The sequence below is a fragment of the Cydia pomonella genome, chromosome 1 (assembly GCF_033807575.1).
Source record: "Cydia pomonella isolate Wapato2018A chromosome 1, ilCydPomo1, whole genome shotgun sequence".
Classification (NCBI taxonomy): domain Eukaryota; kingdom Metazoa; phylum Arthropoda; class Insecta; order Lepidoptera; family Tortricidae; genus Cydia; species Cydia pomonella.
This window is the reverse complement of record NC_084703.1, coordinates 532,940-559,701: the sequence shown is the minus strand read 5'-3', so window position 1 is coordinate 559,701 and position 26,762 is coordinate 532,940. Positions and strand designations below refer to the sequence as shown.

Genomic DNA, 26,762 nt, shown 5'->3' with positions numbered 1-26,762 from the left:
GTGTTTGGCCTGCCTCTGCCTCAGGTGATCTGTGGTGCACTGGTGCCCACTCGGTCGCTATTTTGGCCCATCTGTCTGAGTGTGGTATGGCTCTATATATGTAAATTTGTTGGGGACCCTAAATTATTTACTTACTTCAACTTGCAATGCTAGCATAACACGAATTGTAAGTATAGATATATACACTAGTGGATGGGAGATCCCTTTGGCGCATAGTTTTATCCGCTACGATTGATGCTAACTGTCCATACATCATATTAATAAATAAAATAAATCAGCGGATCTTTTCTTATAATTGTGGTTTGGCGCATCAGTTTCCAGATGCTCTGAAACTCTCATTATGACAGTTAAGGTGACTAAACTTTACCGTGTCTATCGTTTATGAGCAAATGCGAAAGGAAAAGGCATCACAGCGAACCGAACTTCTCTAACTCTACGACATTGCCCACTCGACAAATATGAAAAAATGTTATACCAATTAAAATGCCCAAATTTTAAGAAAATCAATTTGGACATTTTTTTATGGATTTAACTGTTTTATAGGTGGGCAATGTTACCTGATGAGGTTAAAGTAATCCAGGCAAAGATGTAGTTTCAGGTTTCAGGTTGTGGCAGAGTTTTATAACCTTTTCACTTTTCATTCTTTTGATTTTCGACTATACATAGGAGTAACATTTTCCTTAAAACTAAAATCTAAAAATAATCTCCTTAACTCTGAATCTGATGTCTACTATAAGTATCTTTGTTATTGATAAGAAGTAATTTATCTAATAAATGCACCGGGCTTATACCGTCTACGCTATGACATAACTATACCAAGTCGGTACAACATACAGCCTTTTTTTTTAAACGCTGAACAAGGAGCTAAGGATGATTCATGCTCGAACCGTCCGGGTCCGGGCTGAGGCGTCCAACACTTCAGTTTTCTATAGCCACGTGCTTTTGGCAACTGTAGTTACTAGCTGTCACCCTTATTTTATTATAATAATAGAAGTCACTGAAAAATATCAAGAACGTGAGTGGATAGAAATTATCACGAGATCACCGATAACCCGTCATAGGAAACGAAGTGTCAAAAGCCTCGGCCTGGACCTGGGCCGTTCTAGAGTGACTTATTCTTTATAGTTTCGGTTTCGGCTTATTACTAATATCTAAAAGGGGTTACTTATTAGTTAGTATGTGGTTTAACAACATGACTAGTATCACTTATATACATATTAATCAAAAGTATAGGAAACAAACGCGATATTATTAAGCTTTCTACGCTAAACGACTCACGAAAGTACTATTTTTACAGAAACTTAAAAAATACTAGGTATTCTAAAAATGTGAAGATACTTCAATAAACTAAGTAGAATTCTGTCAGACCTTGAGCTTTTTTGAATAAATATTTATGATTACATTTGGGAAAACTAAAGGCGTCGCCTTTGGTCTAGGGAGGGGGGGGGGGGGGGAGGCAGTTGCTATGGTCGATAGTGGAGGACAGAGGGAGGGGCATACATTTAGTTACAAGTTTTATTCTCTGGGGGAAGGGGGGCAGTTGCCCCCTGTGACCCTTCCCTGGCGACGCCCTTGGTGAAAACAATAGTCTGTAGGTCTAGTACTGTTTTACTATAAATAAATAAAAACTAGGCACATAATACCTCAAAATTATTTTATATGACATATTTTGCAAAATAAAGATCTGATATACCTAAAAAGAAAGTACTAATATAGGGAGCGTGCGTGAACTGTAGGAGGCAGCACAGGAGCCGTCAGATTTTTGGCACGAGGCGTAAATGTGATGTCTTTTGTTCCGATGTAGCCCACAAGATGGCAGAACCTACTATGCACAAGAAAACACGTGACGTGTACATGTGCATGTTTATGGTTCCGATTCAGGCCACAAGATGGCAGACCCTCCAACGCGCACGGTCCCTATTGGTAGAAAAAATAATACTTATATTAAATATACATATAAAAACATGACTCGTACAATGATTTACGTGAGTAGTCTTTTATGTAACAAAACTGTTCTGAAAGCACTGGATTTTGGTTAACAATTTTTCCAACATTCAAACTGATAAATATTTTAGTTGGTTATTTATTTGGAATGTTATTATCATAGTTACATTTGAACTTTTTGATTTTATTGTTATAGGTAGCTATCATTAAAACGACATCATAAAAACGAATAGTTCAATGCAGCATTTCCCAAACTATGGGTTGCGAGCGAATAGGTAAATGGGCTTTGGAACTACTGGGGATCCTTCACATTACTAATAACTGGGAAATGCTCCCGGTACTGAGAGAGTAAGATTCCCAATTCCAGTACTATTAATAAATTTAATCAAAACTTCGACTGAACTGAACAAACATTTGGGTAAAAAAATCCAGAATACGATTGTCTGTAGAAAATGTTTTGTTTTAAAAACTTTCATCATTACAGCTTTTAAGCAAGAAAATTGTGATATAATAAATAAAAGTTCATTTCACTCACAGACATTCACAGTCAGACAGACACGCTTATGACTTTGCCTTAAAATAATTGTCATTGCCCACAATGGGCATTCCGATAAACTAAACACACATTCAACGTTGCCCCAAAATGTATCTTTGCCCACCTTCCTTTGTTAGTACATGTCGGTGAAGGGCACAGGATGGTGGGCGTTCTCGTCCAGGGTCTGCAGCTCCAGCATGAGTGTGGGGGGTTGGATGGAGTGGGGGGTGGGGTTGGTTTCTTGCCGCATTATGTTGCGACGCCATTTGGCGCGGGCGTTCTGGAACCAGACCTAAAAACAAAGTTGTACTTAGAACTACATTATCAAACTTCGTTATCAATATATGTTGCCTTTAAAAATCAGGGTTGGAAAAAGTGTCTGACGTAAAGAAACCGTACTTTGGTGCTCAACTTTGCCCAACTAAAACATATTTTTACAAAGACATAGATGGTCTTTTAATTAACAATGAAAATAACTGCATATAATTAATGAAAATATTTTTTTTTCAGTAATTGTAGATAAAATAACATATATATCTTTGCCACCTTCAACTTTGCCTTATATATTTTTATTATAAAAATTTTAATAAAAATTATGCCAAATCATACTTAAATGTTGAATTAAATAAATAATAATAATAAATAAATATTATAGGACATTATTACACAAATTGACAAGTCCCACAGTAAAATAATAAAATAAAATCTTTATTGCTTTAAACCTTACATTACAATTCATATTGTAACATTTTGTAGGTAAGTGTAAGGTAGTAAGCTCAATAAGGCTTGTTTTGAGGGAACTTAGACAACGATATATATAATATATAAGTATTTATAAATACTTAAATACATAGAAAACACCCATGACTCAGGAACAAATATCCATGCTCATCACACGAATATATGCCCTTACCAGGATTTGAACCCGGGACCATCAGCTTCGTAGGCAGGGTCAATAACCACTAGGCCAAACCGGTCGTCAAATCAATCTTCTTTATTAGAACGTTATATTATCACCAGCATTTAGTTCTCTGACAAGTCCCTACCTCAGCTTATATTTGACTTCCATCCAACGAGTAGGTTTGTAAAACATGAACAGTTGCAATTTTGGCAGTTTATTAAACATGAATAAAAGATCCAGATTTGATATTTGATCTAAATTTGAAAATAATCATCAAAGCTTAATACATTTTTTAAAATTATATTACGTTTTGATCAGTATATAATAAGCTTTTAAATCATGGCTAACTTTTTTTAAAAGCTTTGTATTACATTTTATCAGCCAATACCTTTGTGACAGAACTTAGGACCTGATTAAGTATTCTAAATAACACTAAAAATGTTCATTTTAAAATTTCCGAGCAGATGTACAAAAATAGTTAAAAAGGTTCTAACACCGAAAAATTCGCACTCGCAGTAATGAAAGCAGTTATTACCAAACTAAAAACATCTGTATAAAAATGGGAACAACTTTGTCTAATACATTTTCCAAGATATCATAAAATATTGCAGATTTCATTAAATATACGAGTACAATTGGCTGACTTGCACAACCTGCCCCATAAGAATATTAGTTTATATTCGCGTCATATTTTTTTTTCTACTTTTTCTTAATCAAAACATGATACCGAATATGCTTCTAAACGGATCTCCACAATTTTTGTTACATTCTGTATAAGCATTACAGCTTAAGAAAAAATCGTGCCCAGAGCAGACAATAGATGACGCTGTAAGGCATCATATGGTTTGTGTTAGTATTACCGTAATTTCGCTTGATTACATCAATCCCGTATGGTCTAGTGGCTAGGATACCTGGCTTTCACCCAGGAGGCTCGGGTTCGATTCCCGGTACGGGAATACTTTTTGTATATTTTTAGATAGATTTAAAATATTTTTGAAGTAATTTTATTTCAATATATATATATATATATAATTTATTATTAAACAATATATTTCATTAATTTGAACTCCTTCTTCTTCCTCGCGTTGTCCCGGCATTTTGTCACGGCTCATGGGAGCCTGGGGTCCGCTTGACAACTAATCCCAAGATTTGGCGTAGGCACTAGTTTTTACGAAAGCGACTGCCATCTGACCTTCCAACCCAGAGGGTAAACTAGGCCTTGTTAGGAATAGTCCGGTTTCCTCACGATGTTTTCCTTCACCGAAAAGCGACTGGTAAATATCAAATGATATTTCGTACATAAGTTCCGAAAAACCCATTGGTACGAGCCGGGGTTTGAACCCCGGGGTTTCATTAATTTGAACTATTGACAAATTACTACTACTACTACTACTACTTAATGGCGCAGCGACCCAAAATGAGTCTTGGCCTCCGACACGAGTACACGCCAGTTGTCTCGATCCTGCGCCATCTCCCGCCAGTTATCGGCCTGGAGATCGCGCAAGTCCGCTTCAACAGCATCGCCCCAGCGATATCTGGGACGTCCGATAGGCCTCCGCCCTACCGGGCGTCCCAGGTATGCCCTTTTAGCGCCGCGATCCTCCTCCATTCTCAAAACGTGGCCAAGCCAGCGGAGACGGTGAGCTTTTGTTTCGCCGACAATATTGGGTGTAGCCACAAGATCTTCAATCTCGACGTTTTTGCGGAGTCTAAGGCTGCCATCAAATCACTATGCTATGCTGTCATTGACAAATTACTATGAGGTAATTATAAGGGTCGCTCTGAAAGTTTTTAGCTGCTCCGACTTATTCAAATGATATGAATATTACAAATTATAAAAATTAAAAAAAAAGAGATTGAAAAAAAATTATTTGCAGCTTCAGTAAATGTACTACCATCTTTTGACATTATGATTAAAACTTTTAGAACGCCATTTGACTTTGATCCATATTCTTTCATCTTTAAGACATGTTTCTAAGCGGAAAGCGTTAAATGTGATAAAAGTATAAAAACAAGTTGCAGGGTTCATGGCAATATGTTGAATAGAAAGAATAATTAATGTTATTTGTATTGATTGTACATCGTCATATTGCCTAAAACTGCTGTTGCTATTGCAGGTATACAGGGCGGAAAAATCGAATGCCACATGGATGGCAACTACCTTAAATATGGTAAATAGCACATTTTGTGTAAGGGAGACTTTCCTTTGTTTTTAAAAACAAAGGAAAATCGTATTAAACAAAGGAAAGTCTCCCTTACACAAAATGTGCTATTTACAATATTTAAGGTAGTAAAAAAAAAAAAAAAGAGATGGCGGGATGACTTCGACGCTTTTTGCAGAGACTGGCGGGAACATACTTCAAACCGTGATGAGTGGCGAAAAAAAGGGGAGGCCTTTGCCCAGCAGTGGGACACAAGATAGGCTATTTAAAAAAAAAAAAAAAAGTTAGTTGCCATCCATGTGGCTTTCGATTTTTCCGCCCTGTATAGAAATCGTATTAAACATGATCGTATTAAGCGAGTTCTATTATAGTCAGTATTTATTTATTTATTTATTTCAAACATATTTCCATAACATTACAGTCGCAACCAATACGTCATGAAATTATATAAATTAACAGCGTAAAACTACACAACAACAGTTGAGGGCCTAGCATCCATCATCTCACAGAATCTCAGGCATTCCCTTCTCACAGCCATCGCCACGCAATCAAGTCGCACTCCGGTGCTAATGTTAGGAGCGCATTCAATTGTGAGAGAGAGCTAAGCAATGGAGAATTCATGCGCGACACGTATGTATGTGTATGCCTATAACATCCTCTTGGACTGGCAAATTATACTTACTCTTATAGACCTCTCGCTTAGTATGCCTATCAATTTCAATACAGTTATACCTGCTGAGAGGGCAATTACACAAAAGGGCCCTATGGGTCGCAGTGTAGACACAGCAAGTAAGGCTCCCGAAAGCAATAAGATAAGATAGTATACCTGAAGCACTATTTTAGACAATCCAGTTTTCTGCTTCAAATCCTTGGCGTCCGGATTCTGGTACACCGCGAAGTAGGAGTTCATGCTGCGCAGCTGGTAGTGCTTGAGGCTGGTGTCTGTCTAACTCTTATACCTCTCGCTCTCAGTATGTCTGTTTGCTAGTCTACAAGTATACCTTCAACACCGTCTTGGACAACCCCGTATTCTGTGCTAGCTGCTTCAAATCCTTTGCAGCGGGTTCTGGTTGACCGCGAAGTAGGACTTCATGCCGCGCAGCTGGTGGTGCTTGAAGCTGGTGTCTGTCCCACTCTTACACCTCTCGCTCTCAGTATGTCTGTCAGTGTACAAGTATACCTGCAATCATCTCTTGGAAATCCCTGTCTTCTGCGCTAGCCGCTTCAAGTCCTTCGTGTCCGGATTCTGGTTGACGGCGAAGTAGGACTTGATGGTGCGAACCTGGTGTTACTTGAAGTTGGTGTCTGTCTCACTCTTACGGACTTCTCGCTCTCAATATGTCTGTGAGTGTACAAGTATACCTTTAACACCCTCTTGGAAAGCCCCGTCTTCTGCGCCAACTGCTTCAAATTCTTCGCGTCCGGATTCTGGTTGACGGCGAAGTAGGACTTCATGCCGCGCAGCTGGTAGTGCTTGAAGCTGGTGTCTTTCTCACTCTTATACCTCTGGCTCTCAGTATGTCTGTAAGTGTACAAGTATACCTTTAACACCCTCTTGGAAAGCCCCGTCTTCTGCGCCAACTGCTTCAAATCCTTGGCGTCCGGATTCTGGTTGACCGCGAAGTAGGACTTCATGCTGCGCAGCTGGTAGTGCTTGAAGCTGGTGTCTGCCTCACTCTTATACCTCTCGCTCTCAGTATGTCTGTAAATGTACAATTATACCTGCAACACCCTCTTGGACAGCCCCGTCTTCTGCGCCAATTGCTTCAAGTCCTTCGCGTCAGGATTCTGGTTGACCGCGAAATAGGACTTCATGGTGCGCAGCTGGTAGTGCTTGAAGCTGGTGTCTGCCTCACTCTTATACCTCTCGCTCTCAGTATGTCTGTAAATGTACAATTATACCTGCAACACCCTCTTGGACAGCCCCGTCTTCTGCGCCAATTGCTTCAAGTCCTTCGCGTCAGGATTCTGGTTGACCGCGAAGTAGGACTTCATGGTGCGCAGCTGGTAGTGCTTGAAGCTGGTGTCTGCCTCACTCTTATACCTCTCGCTCTCAGTATGTCTGTAAATGTACAATTATACCTGCAACACCCTCTTGGACAGCCCCGTCTTCTGCGCCAATTGCTTCAAGTCCTTCGCGTCAGGATTCTGGTTGACCGCGAAGTAGGACTTCATGGTGCGCAGCTGGTAGTGCTTGAAGCTGGTGTCTGCCTCACTCTTATACCTCTCGCTCTCAGTATGTCTGTAAATGTACAATTATACCTGCAACACCCTCTTGGACAGCCCCGTCTTCTGCGCCAATTGCTTCAAGTCCTTCGCGTCAGGATTCTGGTTGACCGCGAAGTAGGACTTCATGGTGCGCAGCTGGTAGTGCTTGAAGCTGGTGTCTGCCTCACTCTTATACCTCTCGCTCTCAGTATGTCTGTAAATGTACAATTATACCTGCAACACCCTCTTGGACAGCCCCGTCTTCTGCGCCAATTGCTTCAAGTCCTTCGCGTCAGGATTCTGGTTGACCGCGAAGTAGGACTTCATGGTGCGCAGCTGGTAGTGCTTGAAGCTGGTGTCTGCCTCACTCTTATACCTCTCGCTCTCAGTATGTCTGTAAATGTACAATTATACCTGCAACACCCTCTTGGACAGCCCCGTCTTCTGCGCCAATTGCTTCAAGTCCTTCGCGTCAGGATTCTGGTTGACCGCGAAGTAGGACTTCATGGTGCGCAGCTGGTGGTGCTTGAAGCTGGTGCGCATGCGCTTGGTGCGCGTGCTGCTCACCGAGCCGGGGGAGGCTGCGCCGGAGTCGTAGGCCAGGGATTCCATGGAGGAGGAGAGGTCGCCGCGGTGGAGGATTTCTGTAAGGAAACGATACTTTGAGCACGTACAAATTTTCATCATACATCGTTTTTCTTTTTAACTTTTTAGTGTTTATATGTATCTCGCGTATTTTTTCACATGTTGCATGGAAGATATCCCTTTTAGGAATACGTTCGCCTTTGTATATCTCTTATATCTTTTGTTTTTAATTTTGACATGTATAAAGTATTTTAGTGACATGATTATGACGCACTTTATGTAACATAGGTACCTAATCATCATTTCTATTCCTTTCTAACAATCAATGATTTGTATATATTTGTTTGTATTGCAAATAAGTGGTCTACTGCAATGTTATAGTCTTGCAATAACCTTGACGATCGGTTGGCGCGCATCTCACGCAAGACTTTCACTTCATTTCGCATGCACCAATCAAAGTGAGCGATCTTCAAGGTCACATCAAAATGAGATCAAAATCGTAAAAATGTGTTGAATTTGAATAGAGTTAAGCACCGCCATTGTCCTAATATCCGCCGGAACCAAAGATTACAGCAAAAACCAAACTAAACCGCATTGCTACTTCCCGCGCCTGGGATGTGGTTACATGGTGTACTAACACACTAAACTGATTACTTGTCGACCTTATTGTTTTGGCAATAAGGCTTAAAATTAATCAGCGACCATAAAGTAGTATGATTTTGAATAAGAAATTATCTTTATTGGAGATTCCCAGCGTCAAAAGACAGTCACCGTGTAATAATACCTACACAAATATTTCTCGGGACTAGTACATATACACGGTTCTCACGAGGAACCCGCAAGATTTTAACGACGTACTTCTGAGGCCAAAAGAAGGAAAAGATGTTATATGAGCTTCAGTAAATTTCGCCAGTAATTTTTTTTTCCAAATTTTGAACGTATTTGTACATAAAAAGTTAATGGTATGGTAAAACTAGCACTGAAAATAATTTTTTACGATTTTTTTTGTAAAAACTAGCTCTTGCAAAGTTTACTTGTCACTTTTTGACATCTATCAATAAGGATATTTAGACTACGCCCCATAATGGCATCATCGCGATCAAAAAGGCGTTTTGCACTAAGTTACGATAAGAAGATTTTTTTTTTACCATGGTATTAACTCTGAAATTAGGCGAAATCTAGAAAAGTTTATATGACATTTTAGTCTCTAAATGTGATCAGTAATACACTGTCAAAATCTTTCGGTTTCCTCATGTAGCACCGTATATAGGTTCAACACAGATAAAGTTACTTATTTCGGGAACAAGTGGGAAAAGTTGTTGTTTAGTCCCTCGTGGTAATAACCCAAGCAAGCGAAAGATTCCAAAATTGAAAAACAGCTAGTATTTTTTCTAATTTATTTAAATATACTTAGTAATTGTTTACATCAAAAAACCATCGTAAACTAACAAAAAAACCAAACGTCATCCATCATTTGTATTAATAAACATAATTGGAAAACAAATATTTCTAACTGCCCCATAACACCGAAAACTTAAAACGTTTAGGGTGGTCAGCGGGCGCCCATTAACGCAAACTTGATCTATAACAGTTAAATATTAATAAAAGGGCTTATATTTAATTGAATACTTATGTGAATAAGCGTTTGTTAGAAAGTTGAAAAGATAATATCTTAAGGCAATCAGCTGTCTATTTTTAAGCTAATTAGCTGCGAAGCGCCTCGGCCGAGAAATTGAAAAATAAGGATAATCTTGATATCTTTTGAGGAGGGTTTTAAATTTATATTTATAGCGTGTTAGATATTAATGTGAATAATATACAATTGTGCCAGGTGTGTTAAAATTAAACGCAGCTATTAGTTAATAAAGTTTTTGAATAAAATACTACGTTATAAAAATATTTGGAGTGTATATGTAATTGCTGCTATTGCAAAGTGGATTCCATGCTAAAAGCACGCGTGAACGCTGACGTGACATCACATTTTTTTAGAAATGCACTCTGGGGTCATCTATTAATTACGTCACACGAGTTTCTAGGTTTTTACCCCTCCCCTTGTCACTTGATCATACTTGATCACATAGGTATTGCATGTCACATTTTCATGACCTCCCCCTAAACGTGTGATGTAATTAATGGATGACCCCTAATACCTTCCTTCTCTTCGCGCCATTTTGCTACGGCTCATGGGAGCCTGGGGTCCGTTTGGCAACTGATCCCGAGAATTGGCGTACGCACTAGGTTTTTGCGAAAATGCATCTGACCTTTCAACCCAGAGGGTAAACCTAGTCCTTATAGGGATTAGTCCGGGTTCTTCACGATGTTTTCCTTCACCGAAAAGCGACAGGTAATTAGCAAATGATATTTCGTACATAAGTTCCGAAAAACTCATTGGTACAGTCAGCATCAAAAGTAGCGGATCAAATAAGGTTTCATAAGTATCTACCATTCTGTAACAGCTTAACAAAAAGTGATGTCTTTAATATAGAGCAACAAAGACTGTAAAAGATATACTTTCGAGCGTGAATTTTAGAAATTTATCTATATTTGGAAAAGTTATCCGGAATATCAGATACTTTTGGCGCGTTGTTTCATCCGTTACTTTTGATGCTGACTGTACGAGGTGTGAAAACTTTGAACCTTCGACCTCGGTATTGCAAGTCGCACGCTCTTACCGCTGGGCCACCAGAGAAATGCACTAACACCACAACAAAAATATCCCATGCAAGTAATGTTAACATCCGTTATCCAAACCAATTGTAAGAAACCGACAATAAAAAATAATTACACAACATCCAACTTAAATCACTCTGGCTGTCCAATATATTTAATTATAAACTTAATAATTAGGTCGATCCACTTCGCTGCTCAAAAACGCCAACGATGTATGAATCTTAACCGAAGAAAATAAAACGACATAACTCTATTTCTATTCACGCGATTATAATCTCTAATCTTGGTCTATTAGATTCTATGTCGTGTGACGTTTTTTGCGTTGCGCCCCGTTTATAGTTACAAAAAAAAGTATAAATTTGGTTTTATGCCGCTGTGGGGCCGGCCGTTATCTTTTGATCAAAGAATGTACTATTAGGAGTATATTTATCATTTTGTTATTTGTTATGAGTGTCGCCACCTGGCGGGTTTGGACTTCAAGTGATTTGTTCCGTTAATATTAGCTATGTTTACGTGACTTATTACATTTATATTCATATAAAAATATATAAATAAGTATAATACAATGTAAAGAACATACATAACGATTATGGCACGGATTTTTAGATTAATCTGTATATTTCTTGAACGACCAGTTCGCCGGACGATATCGGCCTGCCAGTTATTCGCAAAAACTGACAATTGCGAATAACTGACAGGCCGATATCGTCCGGCGAACTGGTAATCAGTGGGACCCTTATAATGTATTCATCTTGTATATTCGATTGTAATAAAAACATGTAAAACTTATTGAGAAATAAATGATTCAAATTTAGGGGATCATAATTAAGTTTACACCCATCTTAATGCTTCTGGAGTGACCCGTTTAAAATACACTTCGAAAAGTAGTTACAGATAAGAATTCTAGTAGATGATTAGATTCGGTTTCGTCAAGATTAAAAACGAACTAATTTACCTAAATTATACCTACAAGTGATTTTATTAACACGTAAGGATAAGTCATGCTAGAACGGTCCGCGTCCAGGCAGGCTTCTATGACACTGGGTATCGATAATTAAGACACCTGTACCCCTAGTGTAAATAAATTCGATTTTGAAACGTGACGTACGCGTTTGCGTTTAGTCTCATTTTGTATTGGATTTAGAAAGAGCGCGCCAAGCGGGACGTTTTAGAAACTCAAAATCCTATACAAAATGAGACTTAACGCAAACGCGTTCGTCACGTTATGATGTCGATAAAATTTACACTAGAGGTACTGAACACTTTTACATAGACAATCGTTTATTTTTTCGCTAATACAATGTGAATAATCAAAACAATTCTAACAACCTCTCTCACATCAAAAGACCGCCGAAAAACTGCAATCTTGACAGCTTAAACGTCAGATCAAATGACAGTTGCTCCTTTTTAGGTCCAAATCAAACTGTCACATTTTTACAACAAAATTAGCCAAGTTAATATGAATTTTAATTGGTTACAACAAACATACATTTTAAATAATTCTTTGGATCTTTGGATGGAACCTTACACTTCTGCAAAAAAAAATTGTTTGTTGTATGGGAGCCCACCTTAAATATTTATTTTATTCTGTTTTTAGTATTTGTTGTTATAGCGGCAACAGAAATACATCATCTGTGAAAATTTCAACTGTCTAGCTATCACGGTTCATGAGATACAGCCTGGTGACAGACGGACGGACGGACAGCGAAGTCTCAGAAGTTTGACCCTTTGGGTACGGAACTCTAAAAAAGAATAAGAGTCTCCAACACACTATGGCGAATCGAAGGAAAAGCAGACATTCGTACTTTTTGCGAAAAACGGATTAAAAAAAACTATTCGATAAAAAATTATACGGAGAACAATAAAAGTGGTATATTTTTTTAAAGAATATTTACAACAGAAAAACATAAAATGTGATTTTTTTTGTATGGGACCCAAATACGGATCTTCTGAATAAATTTCTTCTATTCTATTCTATTCTAAATGTAGGTTTTTCGAAAAGGTTAAAAAAGAATAAGGGTCTCCAAGAACAACCATTTTTTGATAAAGTCAATATTTTCGGTAATAATCACTCCGTATGAAAAAAAAAAATGTGCCCCCGCCTTAAAAACTTGTGTAACATTAGTCCAATAATATTAATTATAATATTAATAATATTAATAGCCCCCGTTTAGCCTATTCTGAATAGTAACTACGGAACCCTACACTGAGCATGACCCGACAGGCTCTTAGCCGATTTTTTTATCACTAACATCTCGAAAGACTCGAGCCAACTTTTGCACCTTTGGATTTGGAACTTTCTTTTATGTTTGCACAGTACAGTTTAACCCTGCATAACGGTTAACGGTCTCCATGTTAGTTGGCTAACCCCTGGAACGCGCATGTCTAAGGCCCCAGTCGTTCTAACCCGCCGACTGCGGCCTTTGTATAGTGTGTTCGTAGATGTTCGGGAGCGGTGGTTATAGCCCGCCGCGTGCACGCCGCGGGTGAGTACGCCCGCTCCCAAAGCTGCGGCGGGCACATGGCGGGCGAGAACGACCGCTTCGCTTCCGAACAACTACTAACACACGCTGCACGCCGCGGGCTGCAGGTTAGAACGACCGACGCCTTACGGTCCGGCCACGACTTCGTGCGGCGGCGGCAGCGGCGAGCGGCGGCCATAAGTGGGAACGAAAGGTCGGATCGCTGCGTCTGGCTCCAACCTATGCTTGCCACTCGCCGCTGCCGCCGCCGCGCGATTTTCAAAATTGAATTGAATCTGTACTTATCAAGGACGCGGGAGTCACGATAGAAAGGGTCGTCAAAAACGTGTCAGAACACTATTTTCATTATCAATCTAAAACAACGTGGCTTTAAAAGACAAAAACTTAAGAGTCCTTATTGTCACAACACACTCTAAAAAAAACTTTTAAAAACGCCGTAACCTCATATAAAGTTAATGGCAGTTACGACGTTTTGAAATATGAAGGCCGTGTCGTATCTACATCGGTGAAGCGAAGCACCAATAAAGCCAATAAGGTGTTAGAAGAAAAACGTAGTAAGTCGATTAGTTGATACGGGTTATAAGACTTACAAGAAAAATTCTAAACGGCTGAGAAAAAGGGTTCGATTTTAGCAGTGTATGCAAACAAGTACTTAGCTGAGCGGGCGAGGTGGTCAAAAGGATCTGAACGCTGTTGCCACAAAAAATTGCTCTTATAGTTAAATTTAGTACTTTGACTAAAAGTGATAATAGTTATTTGTACAACAAGAGAGCAAAGTTTGATATTTCTGCGAGTGCTTGTTTTGAGTTCTGTGCAAGCGAAAGATTCTATAATATCTATCTTCTATAATATAATATAGAATCTTGAGCGTAGTAAGGGACTCAAAAGCGCACGAGATGTAAATAACTTTGATCTCGTGTAGTACATAAAAATTTTCACGTCAGTCAGCCATCAAAAAATACAACCTGAAAAAATGTAATCCGTCTTCATCACTATTTCACTCATGTTTTCTGAAGGTATTCTAACAATTCACTTTAATTACCGCAATAAAACAAAACGAAAGAAATTTCAATAAAATGATACGAAATTAATGAATTAACGAACATCAATTGACAGTTTAATCGTCAACTTTTTTTGTAAAAAAAACTTTGTAAGATCCGTACCCCTAGTGTAACTTTGATCGACATCATAACATGACGAACGCGTTTGCGTTAAGTCTCATTTTGTATAGGATTTTGAGTTTCCAAAACGTCCGGCTTGGCGCGCTCTTTCGAAATCCAATACAAAATGAGACTAAACGCAAACGCGTACGTCACGTTTGGAAATCGAATTTATTTACACTAGGGGTACCGGTCCGAATTGCGGATACTACTATTTGTCAACTATAGTAGAGATCGTTTTAAAGTCGTTAAGTAAAATTATTTACTGCGTAACAATTGCGTAAATTTGTATAAGTATATTGTTTTGATTGTATAATAAAACCTTATTATTTCTGCCGGATCTGGCATATATATTAAGCATCTTTTTCCTTTTAACCCGATTAAAATTTACAAAAGTTGAACTAATAATGATTTAGGGCAATTCTTGGAGAAGACAAGAAAAAGTTGATTTACCCAAATTACATGAAACTTATCATGAATATTGACTTAACTTATAGAGACAGACCAAGCTAAGTTGGCAGCCATTTAGATAGCCCATCGTATGCAAGTGTTAAGTCAAACGTCATAATTTAACAGAAGTTTGACGTTTAAAATAACACTTGAACAGTCTGGTCTGTCAAAATCGCTGACAACTTATCTTGGTATGACTTTATTAAATTTCGGAATGTCGTTTCAAAATAAGAGTGTATCATCGATTGTATGGTGGCGGCGGTTCGTGAGACTCTTAGATATGTGTGCCGAACGTGTTCTTAAGGGTCCCCGGGAAGCTCGGTCGAACAAACTTCCCATACAAAGTGTCGTTCTCTGTTTTTTTTTTTTAATAGGACATTATTACACAAATTGGCTAAGTCCCACAGTAAGCTCAATAAGGCTTGTGTTGAGGGTACTTAGACAACGATATATATATAATATAAAAATATTTATAAATACCTAAATACATAGAAAACACCCATTTTAAAACTATGTGTTGGATTGTAATGAAACTTTACACATGACATGAGGTATATCTAGTCTTATAATTAGTTTATATAGCTCCAGCTTATAAAACTAACGAATAAGAGCAAAAACAAAAAACTTAAATTAGCTGTATTTTTTTACTATAGGTAGTATCTGAAGCTACATAAATTAATTACAGCCATAGATATACCTTCTCCTATTGTGAGTACAAAGTTTCAGAGCAATCTAGCTAGTTGTTTTAGAGAGCGGTTCCTGGGGACTCTTACGAAGAATTCGCTATGAAAAATAAAGAAAAATAGATATCACAACTTCAACTATTTCAGTAAATCACTTGTCGAAAATCCAAAAAAACATATTTTCACAACCAATTATATTTCGACAAAAAATTCCACAATCAAACGCCATAACGGTAAATAACTTTCCCAAGGCTTAATCAGGTCGCTCTCAATGACGAGCTATGAAAAATAACCCCGAAACAGCCTAGAACCAACGTAAACTATACCCGTACTCCTCGCCCAAACGGATCAGCTGAGCGTTGGAAGAGGATGGTTGTATGTTTGGGAGTGTGTCGTCTATTCATTAGTAGGTTCAGATGGGATGAATTGACATCTGGGACGTGGGGCGCGATTTTCCTTTTTGAGGTTTCTGCTAAATTTTAAGCGACATCTAGACGATGTTCTAGTTGTTTCGTTGGCGGCGTTGGTTTTATTTTTATTTTTTCATCATAGAGTTTTTTCATTTTGAATAATAGAGTTGAAGATATAAGATAGGATTTGCTTAATAATCTGAAGGAACTAGGCTGGAGAAACGTAAAAACCGTGATGTTGGAAAATTTGCATGAACCGGAGTAAAAGTGGAGCGCGAAATCACCTTTTCATACAAATGTAGTCCTCATTTTACTCTCTGGATAAGTATATACATTATAACCACAGCTATATGTCCCTACGTTAGACTTTTTTGACTTTTATTTTTTTTAATACTACAAACAAGCATACGTCCCGCCTGATGGTAAGCAGTCTCCGTAGCCTATGTACACCTGCAACTCCAGAGGAGTTACATTCGCGTTGCCGACCCTATCAACCCTCCCTCCCCTCATTGAGCTCTGGCAACCTTACTCACCGGCAGAAACACAAAACTATGAGTAGGGTCTAGTTATTTGGCTGTGGTATTTTGTATTATTAGAATTAGGAGCGGAAAACAGATTTCATACAAAAACGTCCAAGTTCATGTCATGTTCTTGTGCATAATTTAGGTACCCAATTACCCATTAATGTAGAGTAGCCATAGCAAACAATGAAACTGTTGCATTCGCAAACTGTACCACGCGGCCAAAACGTAGTAAGCGCCGCAAATTCATGGCGCTTATGCGGTCAGGTCCGACTCACGCTCCGCTTCTATGCTTTGCTGTCAAAACAACTCATGGCGTAAAATACTAGTTGTCTGTGCCAGTTTTATACGTAGTAATAATAGTTCAATGTAGGTACCTAGTAGAAGTGTGTAAAAGATGATAAGAGCATTACAAGAAGTCCTAAACAGACACGCAACTAATTTATAAATATGCTAAAACGAAAGGATAGAGAACTGGAAAATGCAAAAAAGATGCATTCCGAAGATATAGTCAATGTCACAAATATAAATACCTAACATAACAAATCACATATCCATTCCGAATTCAATAGGTACCTACTTCTGATAAGAAATCATACTAATTGAATTGAATAAAGATATTGATAATTCCGATATTGTTATATGAGAAAGTGGGCCTACATCGATACTAGTTCTACTAGATTACTTTATGTCTGTGCACTACAGTACTAATTACAACAAATTAAGGTGCGACCAGACCACAGCTTAAAAAACGGTCACGATACGGAATCGCAGTGACGCGTCGTATGCGTACCGTTTTTGACGCATGCTCCCCACACCGCTGCTTAAAAAACGGTGACGGTACGGAATCGCAGTGACGTGCTTTACGCGAATCTTTTTTGTTCGCAAATCTTTGCGTCTTTTACGTCACCGGTGTGGTGTCTGCCATAAGATCTCCGTGTAATATTTTTTGCGATTTTTACGCAGATCAATTTACGGTACGTCAGCGTATTTTAAGCAGCGGTGTGGGGAGCATGCGTCAAAAACGGTACGCATACGACGCGTAACTGCGATTCCGTATCGTGACCGTTTTTTAAGCTGCGGTCTGGTCGCACCTTTATGCTATGCTAGCTATGGAAACTTACCAAAAGACAACTCTAAATTGTAACAGGGGTGTTTACGGACCATTACGGGGTCAAAGGAGTTTTGGCCAGGATGGGACACTCCGACAACAACACTGTCGAATTTGTGGCGAAGAGGAAAAGACAGTAATACACGTAACGTGTGAATGTCACGCCCTCACCAGATAAATAATGAAGAACTTTGGAGCAGGCTATCTGGAACCAAAGGAATTCAAAATGCTACCCATGAGCTCCATCATACGGCACATGGAGACGGTCAAAAAAGCTCTTGAGTATCTGACGGATATTTTCTAACGGGGCAACTACACAAAAGATCCCTATGGATCGAAGTGTATCCGCAAGGGCACCCGAAAACTATAAGATTAGAATGATTATGAGCTAGGGTCTCGATATTAAAGTTGTGGGTTGGGCTGCACGGCGGCCGGTTCACTCGGATTCTAAACTTATGCTAAAGAAATGCGCAGTATTTGGAAATGTCTGATAGATTTATCTGCGAATGACATTTTTGTATAGGTATATCGTATAGCATTCGAAAGTTCTAAGGGAAGTTAGCTCTAAAGGGGCCCACTGATTACCAGTTCGCCGGACGATATCGGCCTGTCAGTTATTCGCGATTGTCAGCTTTTGCGAATAACTGACAGGCCGATATCGTCCGGCGAATTTGTAATCAGTGGGCCCCTTTATTCTACACTGAGGGTCTAGACAAGATGACAACAGTTATCAGGAAGCGAAACGAAACGCTATTGCCTCTCTATCACTCTTCCATAGCGATAGAGACAAATAGAGTTACATTTTGTTTCTCGTACACGTTCGTGGTTCGTATGTTTTGTTCGTCGTTGTTGTTGTGTCTCGTGTGTTTTGTTTGTTCATCTTGGCTAGGCGCGCAGGTCTCCCTTTCTAACCCCAGTCTCCACTCCCCCTCACCCTTTTACTAATCTAACTCCATACTGGCTGAACTCCTAGATCTCTCCTTTTCCCTTTCCCTCTTTGGTACTAACCTAGCGCCGTACTGGCCATCCTCATGGTCTGAACTTGCATGTCGTCAGGCGACTGGGCGAGCTTTCTCTTCCTAGGTCTCCCCTTTTGGCTCGGGCCGCCGTAGAACTGGGAGGGCGAGCCTTCACTGTCCATTTCTTGGCACCTGGGGACATTTAAAACTCGCGCTATAAGGACATCGTAAATTTTATTTCATTTTATTTAAACATATAATAACAATACATAATTAGCAAAAATAAACGAGTGCCTAGAACAATTTTGGGGATTAGTTGTCAAGTGGACTCCAGGCTCCCATGAGCCGTGGCAAAATACCGGGACAACGCGAGGAAGATGATGATATAATAACGGTAAAATGGAAGCCCTCGAAATGGAAGCCGCTGATTGAAGTCAGGGAACTATCGATCGTAGTGAGATCTTCGGCGAAGAGCTTTCCATCTGTGGAAGTATTTCATTTGATATATATGCAAACGACGTTATACCCGATCATTCATGTCATTACAACGACTGCAAATGCTTCTTGTAGATACTCTTGAATAATCTTTGATTAAGCAGTAAACTAGGTTGTCCTTCATGGGCAAAACACGTAAACGTGGAAGGAAAGGGGACTGGTTGTTGTTGAGATCCTTAGGGAAGGTGTAAATCTTGGACAAACTTGTATAAATCTTGGATACCTGTACATGCCTGTACATAATATCATCATCGTAATTCGTAATCCTGTTCATAATGCCACAGCAAAATAGGAGCCGTTAAATGAGAACTCAACTGATCCCGTTCGTTACATATATCTTTCCTTGGAAAATACTGATAACTTTGGATAGATCCTGGATACATTTTCAATTACCTATAAACGGTATCGTGATAATAATCCTGCTCATAATGCGGCTGGCAGTTATCAAATTATTCATCATCTCGAACACATCTTCCTTAGACAGCAAACCCCCACAGGCTGCACACAAGGAGCAAGTCGGTTGTAGAAAGAGGACTGGTTGTTGTAATGTTTAGATTCTTCTTTAGGGTAGGTTTAGTAGGTTTTCTTGGATAATGTTGGATAAACCTAAAACCCTGGATACATCGTGAATGTCTAATAATAAAGAGCGCACGCATATAAACACTATTATCATCGAAATCCTGCTCCTAATACGGCCGGCAGTACACCAAATTGTCTCTCATCCCAAAGACGTCGCAAACTTTCACAGGCCGCACAAGAAAAGTACGTCAGGTTGTAAACTCGGGCTCTCATAACCAGCTTTCCATCGCCGTTATGCACCCAACAAAAAACCACCCGGGCTTGATGAGACATGAAATGGGTTACACTAAATAGAATCAGGACCGATGTCAGCTGCTGCAACCATAATCTCCATAAATGGGGCTATAAGCCCTCACCAAACTGCGACTGTGGCGCGCCAGACCAGACAACCACGCACATCGTGAAGGAATGCCCCATGAGATGCTTTTCCGGAGGCATGAAAGAACTGCACGCGGTAACTGCGGATGCCAGGGAATGGCTATAAAACTCAGATCTTAAACTATGACTATAATTTTAATGTTACCTTTGTAACCCTGGTTTTTATTTTATTTTTCCAATAAAACCATCAGATAATAATAATGACCAGCTTGTTAGCAGAGATGCCAGCGCCGCGACGCTTCACTTACCTATAGACGCTGTCATCATCATATTCCTGCTCGTAATGCGGCCGGCAGTAGACCAGGTTGTCTCTCATCCCGAACACGTCCCCTTTAGACAGCAGACTCCCGCAGGCCGCACAAGAGAAACACGTCAGGTGGTAAACTGCGTCCCTTGCCCGCATGACCAGCTCGTTGGCCGTGATGCCGGCGCCGCAGCGCGCGCATCGCTTCACGCAGAACATTCTGGAACAATCGAAAAATGCTGACCTAGCGGCGTAAATTTGAGAGAAAAGGACGGTGGGGAGAATTTACATATAAGAAATGGTTTCAACCGTAGAGACAAAGTCAAAGTATCCCTGTTAATGCTAACCTATTGGATACATGGATGCATATAGAGAAAATACTGAGCTAATTAGGTTAATTCTTATCACAGGACAGACTATACTACGGAAAGTTTAAGTTTCTATGAGCGTTCAACTGCAAATATACGTATCAAAGTGTGAGAAACGAACTGAACTTATAATTAGCGAAGTTAGTTGAAATTTTGGCGTTACCATGATATAGTGGTTTAAGGAAAAGTTGTTATTTACTGAAATTTACTCGTATATGGCACAATGCAACGGCATTTGGATTAAATGTGGAAAAAGTTACATTTAATTAGGTTTATCTATACATACTAATTTAACTCTGAACGAAGCGTACAAAATACAGAAGTTTTTGAAGTAAATATTTGAAGCATAGCATATGGTATAATTGCAATATTATCTTACGGGGCGCGTGTCAAAATGTCATGTTCTGACAGGTAGGGTCGCGGGTACAGAAACGCCCGTAACTCAACATCGGTAAACCTTATAGCCTTCCAATAAGATTTAAGATCAACAGTGTGGACGATGGTACAATCATTAAACAACACGCAAACAGGTGTTAGCTTTCCGACAGGCGAATCATAGGTACAAAAACTGTTATGTGTGAGCATATACTGAGAGGCGAATATGTGGCTTATTTACTATGGGATCAATCCCGAAATCAAGAAAAAAAACCAGCTGTTTCAGTGACATGTGATTCACCAAAATGTATGATAGGTTTTGTCTCGGGTTTGCCCAATAGTAAAATTTGTTTAGTATGACCTCCATATCCACCCTTTAGCGTATAGCCAAATATAACGATTTCAACCTCTGTATATAGGGGACATGCACAAAGTAATTGTAGAGCAACACTGCAATAATTAGTCTAGGTAAGCTACCTAAGGCGCTCACTATGGGCACGGCACGGCAAGGGATCCTTCGGCATATTGCCGAGACGTCCACAGACATGCCGAGGCGTCTTCAGTGATGCCGAAGCGTGCTTGGAAATGCCGAGGCATTCTCAGGCATACCAAGGTGTTTAGACTTGCCAAACATGCTGAGAACGCACCCGCATCTCCGCATCCCCTACCACACCTGAAGATGTCTCGGAAATATGCCGAAGGTTCCCTTGCCGAGTCGTGCAGTGCTTAGCCAAGATGCCAATCGTTCTCGCTGTACGCTAATGTGGCACTAATATGTAAGTCATATAGACAGATTACCGTTGCGTTCACTACGGAGGGAACAATTGGCAACTTGGCTAGGCACCCTGGAGTATTTTACCTATGGAAATCCAAATTAAAACATTGGTAATATTATATTTCAGTAAGCATTAACAAATTAAATCGCACTGCTTTTTTCGCAATTCGCATTTTTTCGCTTTTAAGCTTAAATTTCGCATTGCAAATGTAAAAAAATCAAATACATTCTTCGAGTAGCTATTTTTTTTTATGTATTAAATAGTCTGGAAAACCAATTTTCTCTGTATATATAAAAAGCCGTAATTTGAAAAACTGGTACTTAGGGTCGATCTTCCATAGCTACTGATTTACAATTTCGCGCCTTTTACTATTATCAGTGATCGGAACTATGGGAGTAAAACTTTAACAAAACTTATCAAGCGGACGTAAAAAGAGTGCTTATAGCCTTAAAAATATTCGAATATCTACGAATGTAAATATTTTTATGGCTGTAAGTACTATACTATTCCTATCCCTATGGACATGAATATTTTTAGGGATGTATGCACTATTTTATGTCCGCTTAACAAGTTTTGTTAAAGTTTTACTCCCATAGTTCCGATCACTGACTATTATACTTAACAGTATTGACAAACTGGTTTGCCAGACTTATTCAAATCACATTCACTCAGTATTTCATTTAATATGTACCGTTTTGTATTGTGTTGTGTTGTTGTTTTGTGTATTTTGTTCTGAACATGTAGTTCGTGTCATCCACGATGACGCCGATTTATCAAAAATAACCTTTAATAACATGACATTGCGGTTTAATGCTCCCGTCCTCGTAAATGACACATATGCAATGAATCATGAATCATGACATAAATTTTTCGCCGAACCCAGCAAAGGATGCCTTTTCGACGCGGCGGAGATGACAGGAGTCGTTCGGGATCACCTAAAATAGATCGTGTCGCTTGGCTAGATTATAATGAATGCAATTGGTTGATTCCTCTCTTCTCCGCCTGAGTATGAAGACAGCCTTAGACTTATAGTTGTATCAGTTTACCTATAATAGTCCTCCTTGCAATAGATGTTGCCGTCCCGGGAAAAGCAAGTTAACTCCGAGTCGAGCGGCAGCCGGCACTCGCAGCAGCGGAGGCAGGAGCCGTGCCATTGACGGTCTACCGCCACCAGGTAGTACCTGTGGACAGGACAGGTTGGCCAGTCGAGGGGCAGTATTATAAAAAGGTAGAGAGAAAGATAGTATAATAAAAAGGTAGATTCAAGTCTCACCCAAGTCAGTAATTTTTCCACTTTGGGGGCGTCCATAAATTACGTGAGGTGTTTTTTTTCAATTTTCTGACTCTCCCCCGTCCCCCAATCTCACGTGAGATTTTTCAGAATGTGGGTTTATTACGTAAACGCGTTTGATTGTTTATTGTAAAAAGAAAAAACAATTTGGTTCGTGCTTTTATTTACGACTAGTTTAAGCATGTACATACAATTTGGATTAAATGGACCAAAATAGTATAATTTTTTTTTGTTTCAATCAGAGAATAAATTGCGTGATATTTGTCGAGACCCCCCCTCTCCCCAACGTGAGATTAGATGAGATTTGACTCGACCCCCTCCCCCCTTTAATCATCTCACGTAATTTATGGACGCCCCCTTTTCAATTATTTCTAAGCTTAATAGCATCGTTCGCAGACGTTCCTGCTTGTTAAAAATTAATATTTTAGTTATTATTAGTTTATATTTCCATTTTTTCCGTTTCATTCTCAAAAATAATTAAACAACTAGATACGAGGGCCACTAACAAGATAGTTTTCAGTGCATAAGCCATAGTTGACAACCCTAGAGCGACCGCCGAGCGTAGGTATGAAAAGTGAAGTACATATATGTGATTGACTTCTGTACCTATCTGTTTTGTGATTTAGGTCTACGTAAGGCGTGTATGACGCTTACACCCTTCCAATTTAGCCAGACCAATATCTGACAAAACCCATATAGAACATTTACATATAACCGCCATACAAAAGCTCGTCGCCTACACTCCATTTTACCCTGGGTTATCTAACAGAACGCATGTTGAACACTTAGTTGTAGACATAAGCGCCATACATTCGCATGTCGCTTAAGCCCTTCCTCACCTGTCCTGTATCCGCCCCCCGCACCCCGCGCATTCGTCGGGCACCCCCGGCGACCCCACCGAGTCTCTGTCCTTCAGCATCGCTTCTTGCTTGGGCTGTTGGAGTTTGGACTCTATGTCTCAAATAACAAGGTTCAGGCCTGGCGGAGATGCGGTCGAGTCGGCCATATTGTCTTGGGTCCTGGATGAACGAAAGGTCCTTATAAATATTTTACTTAAATTGTTTCAAAAAAACTTTTGTCTACACTCATATCTTAAACCTTCTATGATGTCGATGTGTCCAAAAGCTGCAAATTACGGCCAGCATAATAATTAACTGTTTTGTTACAATCAATTTTGTAACTTTGAAAATAATGATTCAATCTGGAAGGTAGAGGCAAGGAACAGAATCTCCATATACCAAAAAGTGTCCGACAAAAAAGCATAAATAGGTGGCGCTACAAGACCTACTACTTGCTACTTGAGAAAAAAATCTAATCATACACGCTACTCTGGAAAGATTTGGAACTATTATTTATAGCTGACAGCTGCACACTTTTGCAACAGTTCTGCCTAAGGAGATTCTGTTCCTTGCCTCTACCTTCTATAATATTCATATTCATGAGTTTGAAAAACAAAGGATTTTAATTTGAGCTCATTTCTAGTATCCGTCGACCTGAAGTTTTGTTGAGTTCCTAAACACATTATAGAGAGCTAATAATATGTGACGTTCCACGGTAAAAGGTACCTTATGGCGGTTGGCGCTTACGTTGCATAGCATGGCATTAGTATTGGAGCGTCGTAAATAACAGCGTAAGCGCCAACCGCCATAAGGTTCTTCTACCCGTGGCACGTCACATCTGTGTAAAGTGTTGATAAAACAGTGTATGTATGTAGTTACATAAACTACTTTGTAACATTTTTCCAGTAGCGATTTTTTTTTTTTTTTTAATAGGACATTATTACACAAATTGACTAAGTCCCACAGTAAGCTCAATAAGGCTTGTGTTGAGGGTACTTAGACAACGATATATATAATATATAAATATTTATAAATACTTAAATACATAGAAAACACCCATGACTCAGGAACAAATATCCATGCTCATCACACGAACAAATGCCCTTACCAGGATTTGAACCCGGGACCATCAGCTTCGTAGGCAGGGTCACTACCCACTAGGCCAAACCGGTCGTCGAATATATATATATATATTACAATTTTATTGAAATAATAATGGTAACATTGACCGGGATTCGAACCTGCGACCCTTTGGATCACTAAAAACAACTCTGACCAACTAAGCCTTAGCCGCTTACTCGATACTAGTTAGATATTTCAACTCAGTTTTTTTTTTCAACTATGAAAATTCTTATCAACTTGCTTATGAATCTAATGCAGTGTTGTCACATACAATTTTGGCGAAATGGTAGAACAGGGTGCAAGAATAGGTAGAAATGGGTAGAGTTTAAAATGAAAAATAGGTAGATCTACCACTTAATAGAAGTACATTTTTATGATTAAAAATGTGTATAAAATGTTTTGAATTATTTATAAGTTTTTAATATTGTGACGTTAGTACACGTGTTTATTAAAGAAATTGAAACAAAAGTTAGGATTTCCATTGTTTGTAGGTAATAAACCTGCTTGTATAATCTGTTTCTTTGGCAAGCTTTCATTAAATCGAATCGAAATTCGGTAGAAATTAAGTAATGTTCCGTCACATGTATTGAGAATTGCTTACAATTGTACCATTTTGAAAAATAGGTAGATTTCAGGCCGAGGGAGGTAGATAGGTAGAAAGCAGGCAAAATAGGTAGATCTACCGAAAATTTGGTAGATGTGACAACACTGATCTGATGGTCCCGGGTTCGAATCCCGGTGAGGGCATTTATTTGTGTGATGAATTCACACAATACTTGTTCCGTAGTAATGGGTGTTTTATATGTATATCAGTATGTTTTTATTTATATATGTACGTATGTATATAGTCGCCTAGTACCAATAGTACAAGTTTTCCTTAGTTTGCGGCTAGGTCGATTTATTATCGACCTAAAGAGGAGAACATCCGGACAGACAGCCGGACGGACATACGAATGTATTTTTTCCCAAACTGAAACGGCGAATTTCGCTTCGCTCGGTCAATGAATAGATATAAACATACAGATGATATAACTATAGAAATCCAACCCAACATATAACTTGAAACGCCCGGTATTACCATAGGCCCGCTTCAAAAAAAAAAAGAAAAAAAAACATTCCATTGTCTTTGACTGCGAGAGGCAGCATAAACTATGGACTCATAAGATATGTGTCCTTTACTGGAAAAAGAGACCTTCAGACGATTGGCACTTAAGTTGCAACTTGACTCATTTCTTTTAGATTCTTCTAAAAAAGGACGTAAACGACAACTTATGCTAAGGTTTTTACCGAAATTTGTTTATTTATTTTTAGGTCTGCTTCAGTAGGTACGTATGAATTATATAAGTATTATTCCCATTGTATACAGAAGGATGGAATAATGATATGCTAAATAAGTTACCAGTATTATATGGAAAAAGGAGTATTATAAATATTTATTCGTATAAACGCCATCTTGTTAAGTTACTTCAAGTTAGTCTGAATAATCTTCTTACTATTAAAAACTTAACTACTT

The 26,762-nt window shown here is 39.1% G+C and overlaps 3 protein-coding genes and 1 non-coding gene across 6 annotated transcripts in view; 1 reads left to right on the top strand and 3 right to left on the bottom strand.

Moving 5' to 3' along the window:
* Positions 1-1,922: 1,922 nt before the first annotated feature.
* LOC133526339 (LIM/homeobox protein Lhx9-like) overlaps positions 1,923-26,762 on the bottom strand; it is a 39,800-nt gene continuing 14,960 nt past the window's right edge. For 2 of the 3 annotated variants that reach the window (XM_061862916.1, XM_061862908.1), the window contains exons 2-7: positions 24,128-24,307; positions 23,044-23,178; positions 20,483-20,698; positions 18,832-18,974; positions 7,445-8,394; positions 1,923-2,771 (exon numbers count right to left, since the gene is read on the bottom strand). In XM_061862916.1, coding sequence (XP_061718900.1) covers positions 8,159-8,394; positions 18,832-18,974; positions 20,483-20,698; positions 23,044-23,178; positions 24,128-24,207 — 810 coding nt within the window. In that variant the 5' untranslated portion in view covers positions 24,208-24,307 and the 3' untranslated portion in view covers positions 1,923-2,771; positions 7,445-8,158. Of the gene's footprint in view, positions 2,772-7,444; positions 8,395-18,831; positions 18,975-20,482; positions 20,699-23,043; positions 23,179-24,127; positions 24,803-26,762 lie in introns of those variants that run through there. The other variant, XM_061862927.1, reaches the window with a different exon arrangement.
* LOC133529322 (LIM/homeobox protein Lhx9-like) lies at positions 2,613-6,452 on the bottom strand. Its single transcript, XM_061867022.1, has 2 exons — positions 6,369-6,452; positions 2,613-2,771 (listed from the first exon to the last, which is right to left on the bottom strand). Exons 1-2 carry the CDS (start codon positions 6,450-6,452, stop codon positions 2,613-2,615), a joined length of 243 nt encoding a protein of 80 aa, XP_061723006.1.
* Positions 4,265-4,336, top strand: Trnae-uuc (transfer RNA glutamic acid (anticodon UUC)). The gene has a single exon. It is a non-coding gene; the product is annotated as a tRNA-Glu (tRNA).
* LOC133529316 (LIM/homeobox protein Lhx2-like) lies at positions 6,588-7,258 on the bottom strand. Its single transcript, XM_061867013.1, has 2 exons — positions 6,825-7,258; positions 6,588-6,702 (listed from the first exon to the last, which is right to left on the bottom strand). The coding sequence occupies exons 1-2, from the start codon at positions 7,175-7,177 to the stop codon at positions 6,588-6,590; spliced, it is 468 nt and encodes a 155-aa protein (XP_061722997.1). The 5' UTR covers positions 7,178-7,258.

Excerpts from the sequence above, each read along its gene's own strand:
- LOC133529316 (XM_061867013.1), bottom strand. The coding sequence starts at position 7,177 with ATGAAGTCCTACTTCGCGGTCAACCAGAATCCGGACGCCAAGGATTTG. Across the intron at positions 6,703-6,824 it reads CCAACTTCAAGTAACACCAG|ACATACTGAGAGCGAGAGGT; the intron begins GTTCGCACCATC and ends GTACACTGACAG.
- LOC133529322 (XM_061867022.1), bottom strand. The coding sequence starts at position 6,452 with ATGAACTCCTACTTCGCGGTGTACCAGAATCCGGACGCCAAGGATTTG. Across the intron at positions 2,772-6,368 it reads TGTCTAAAATAGTGCTTCAG|GTCTGGTTCCAGAACGCCCG; the intron begins GTATACTATCTT and ends CTTTGTTTTTAG.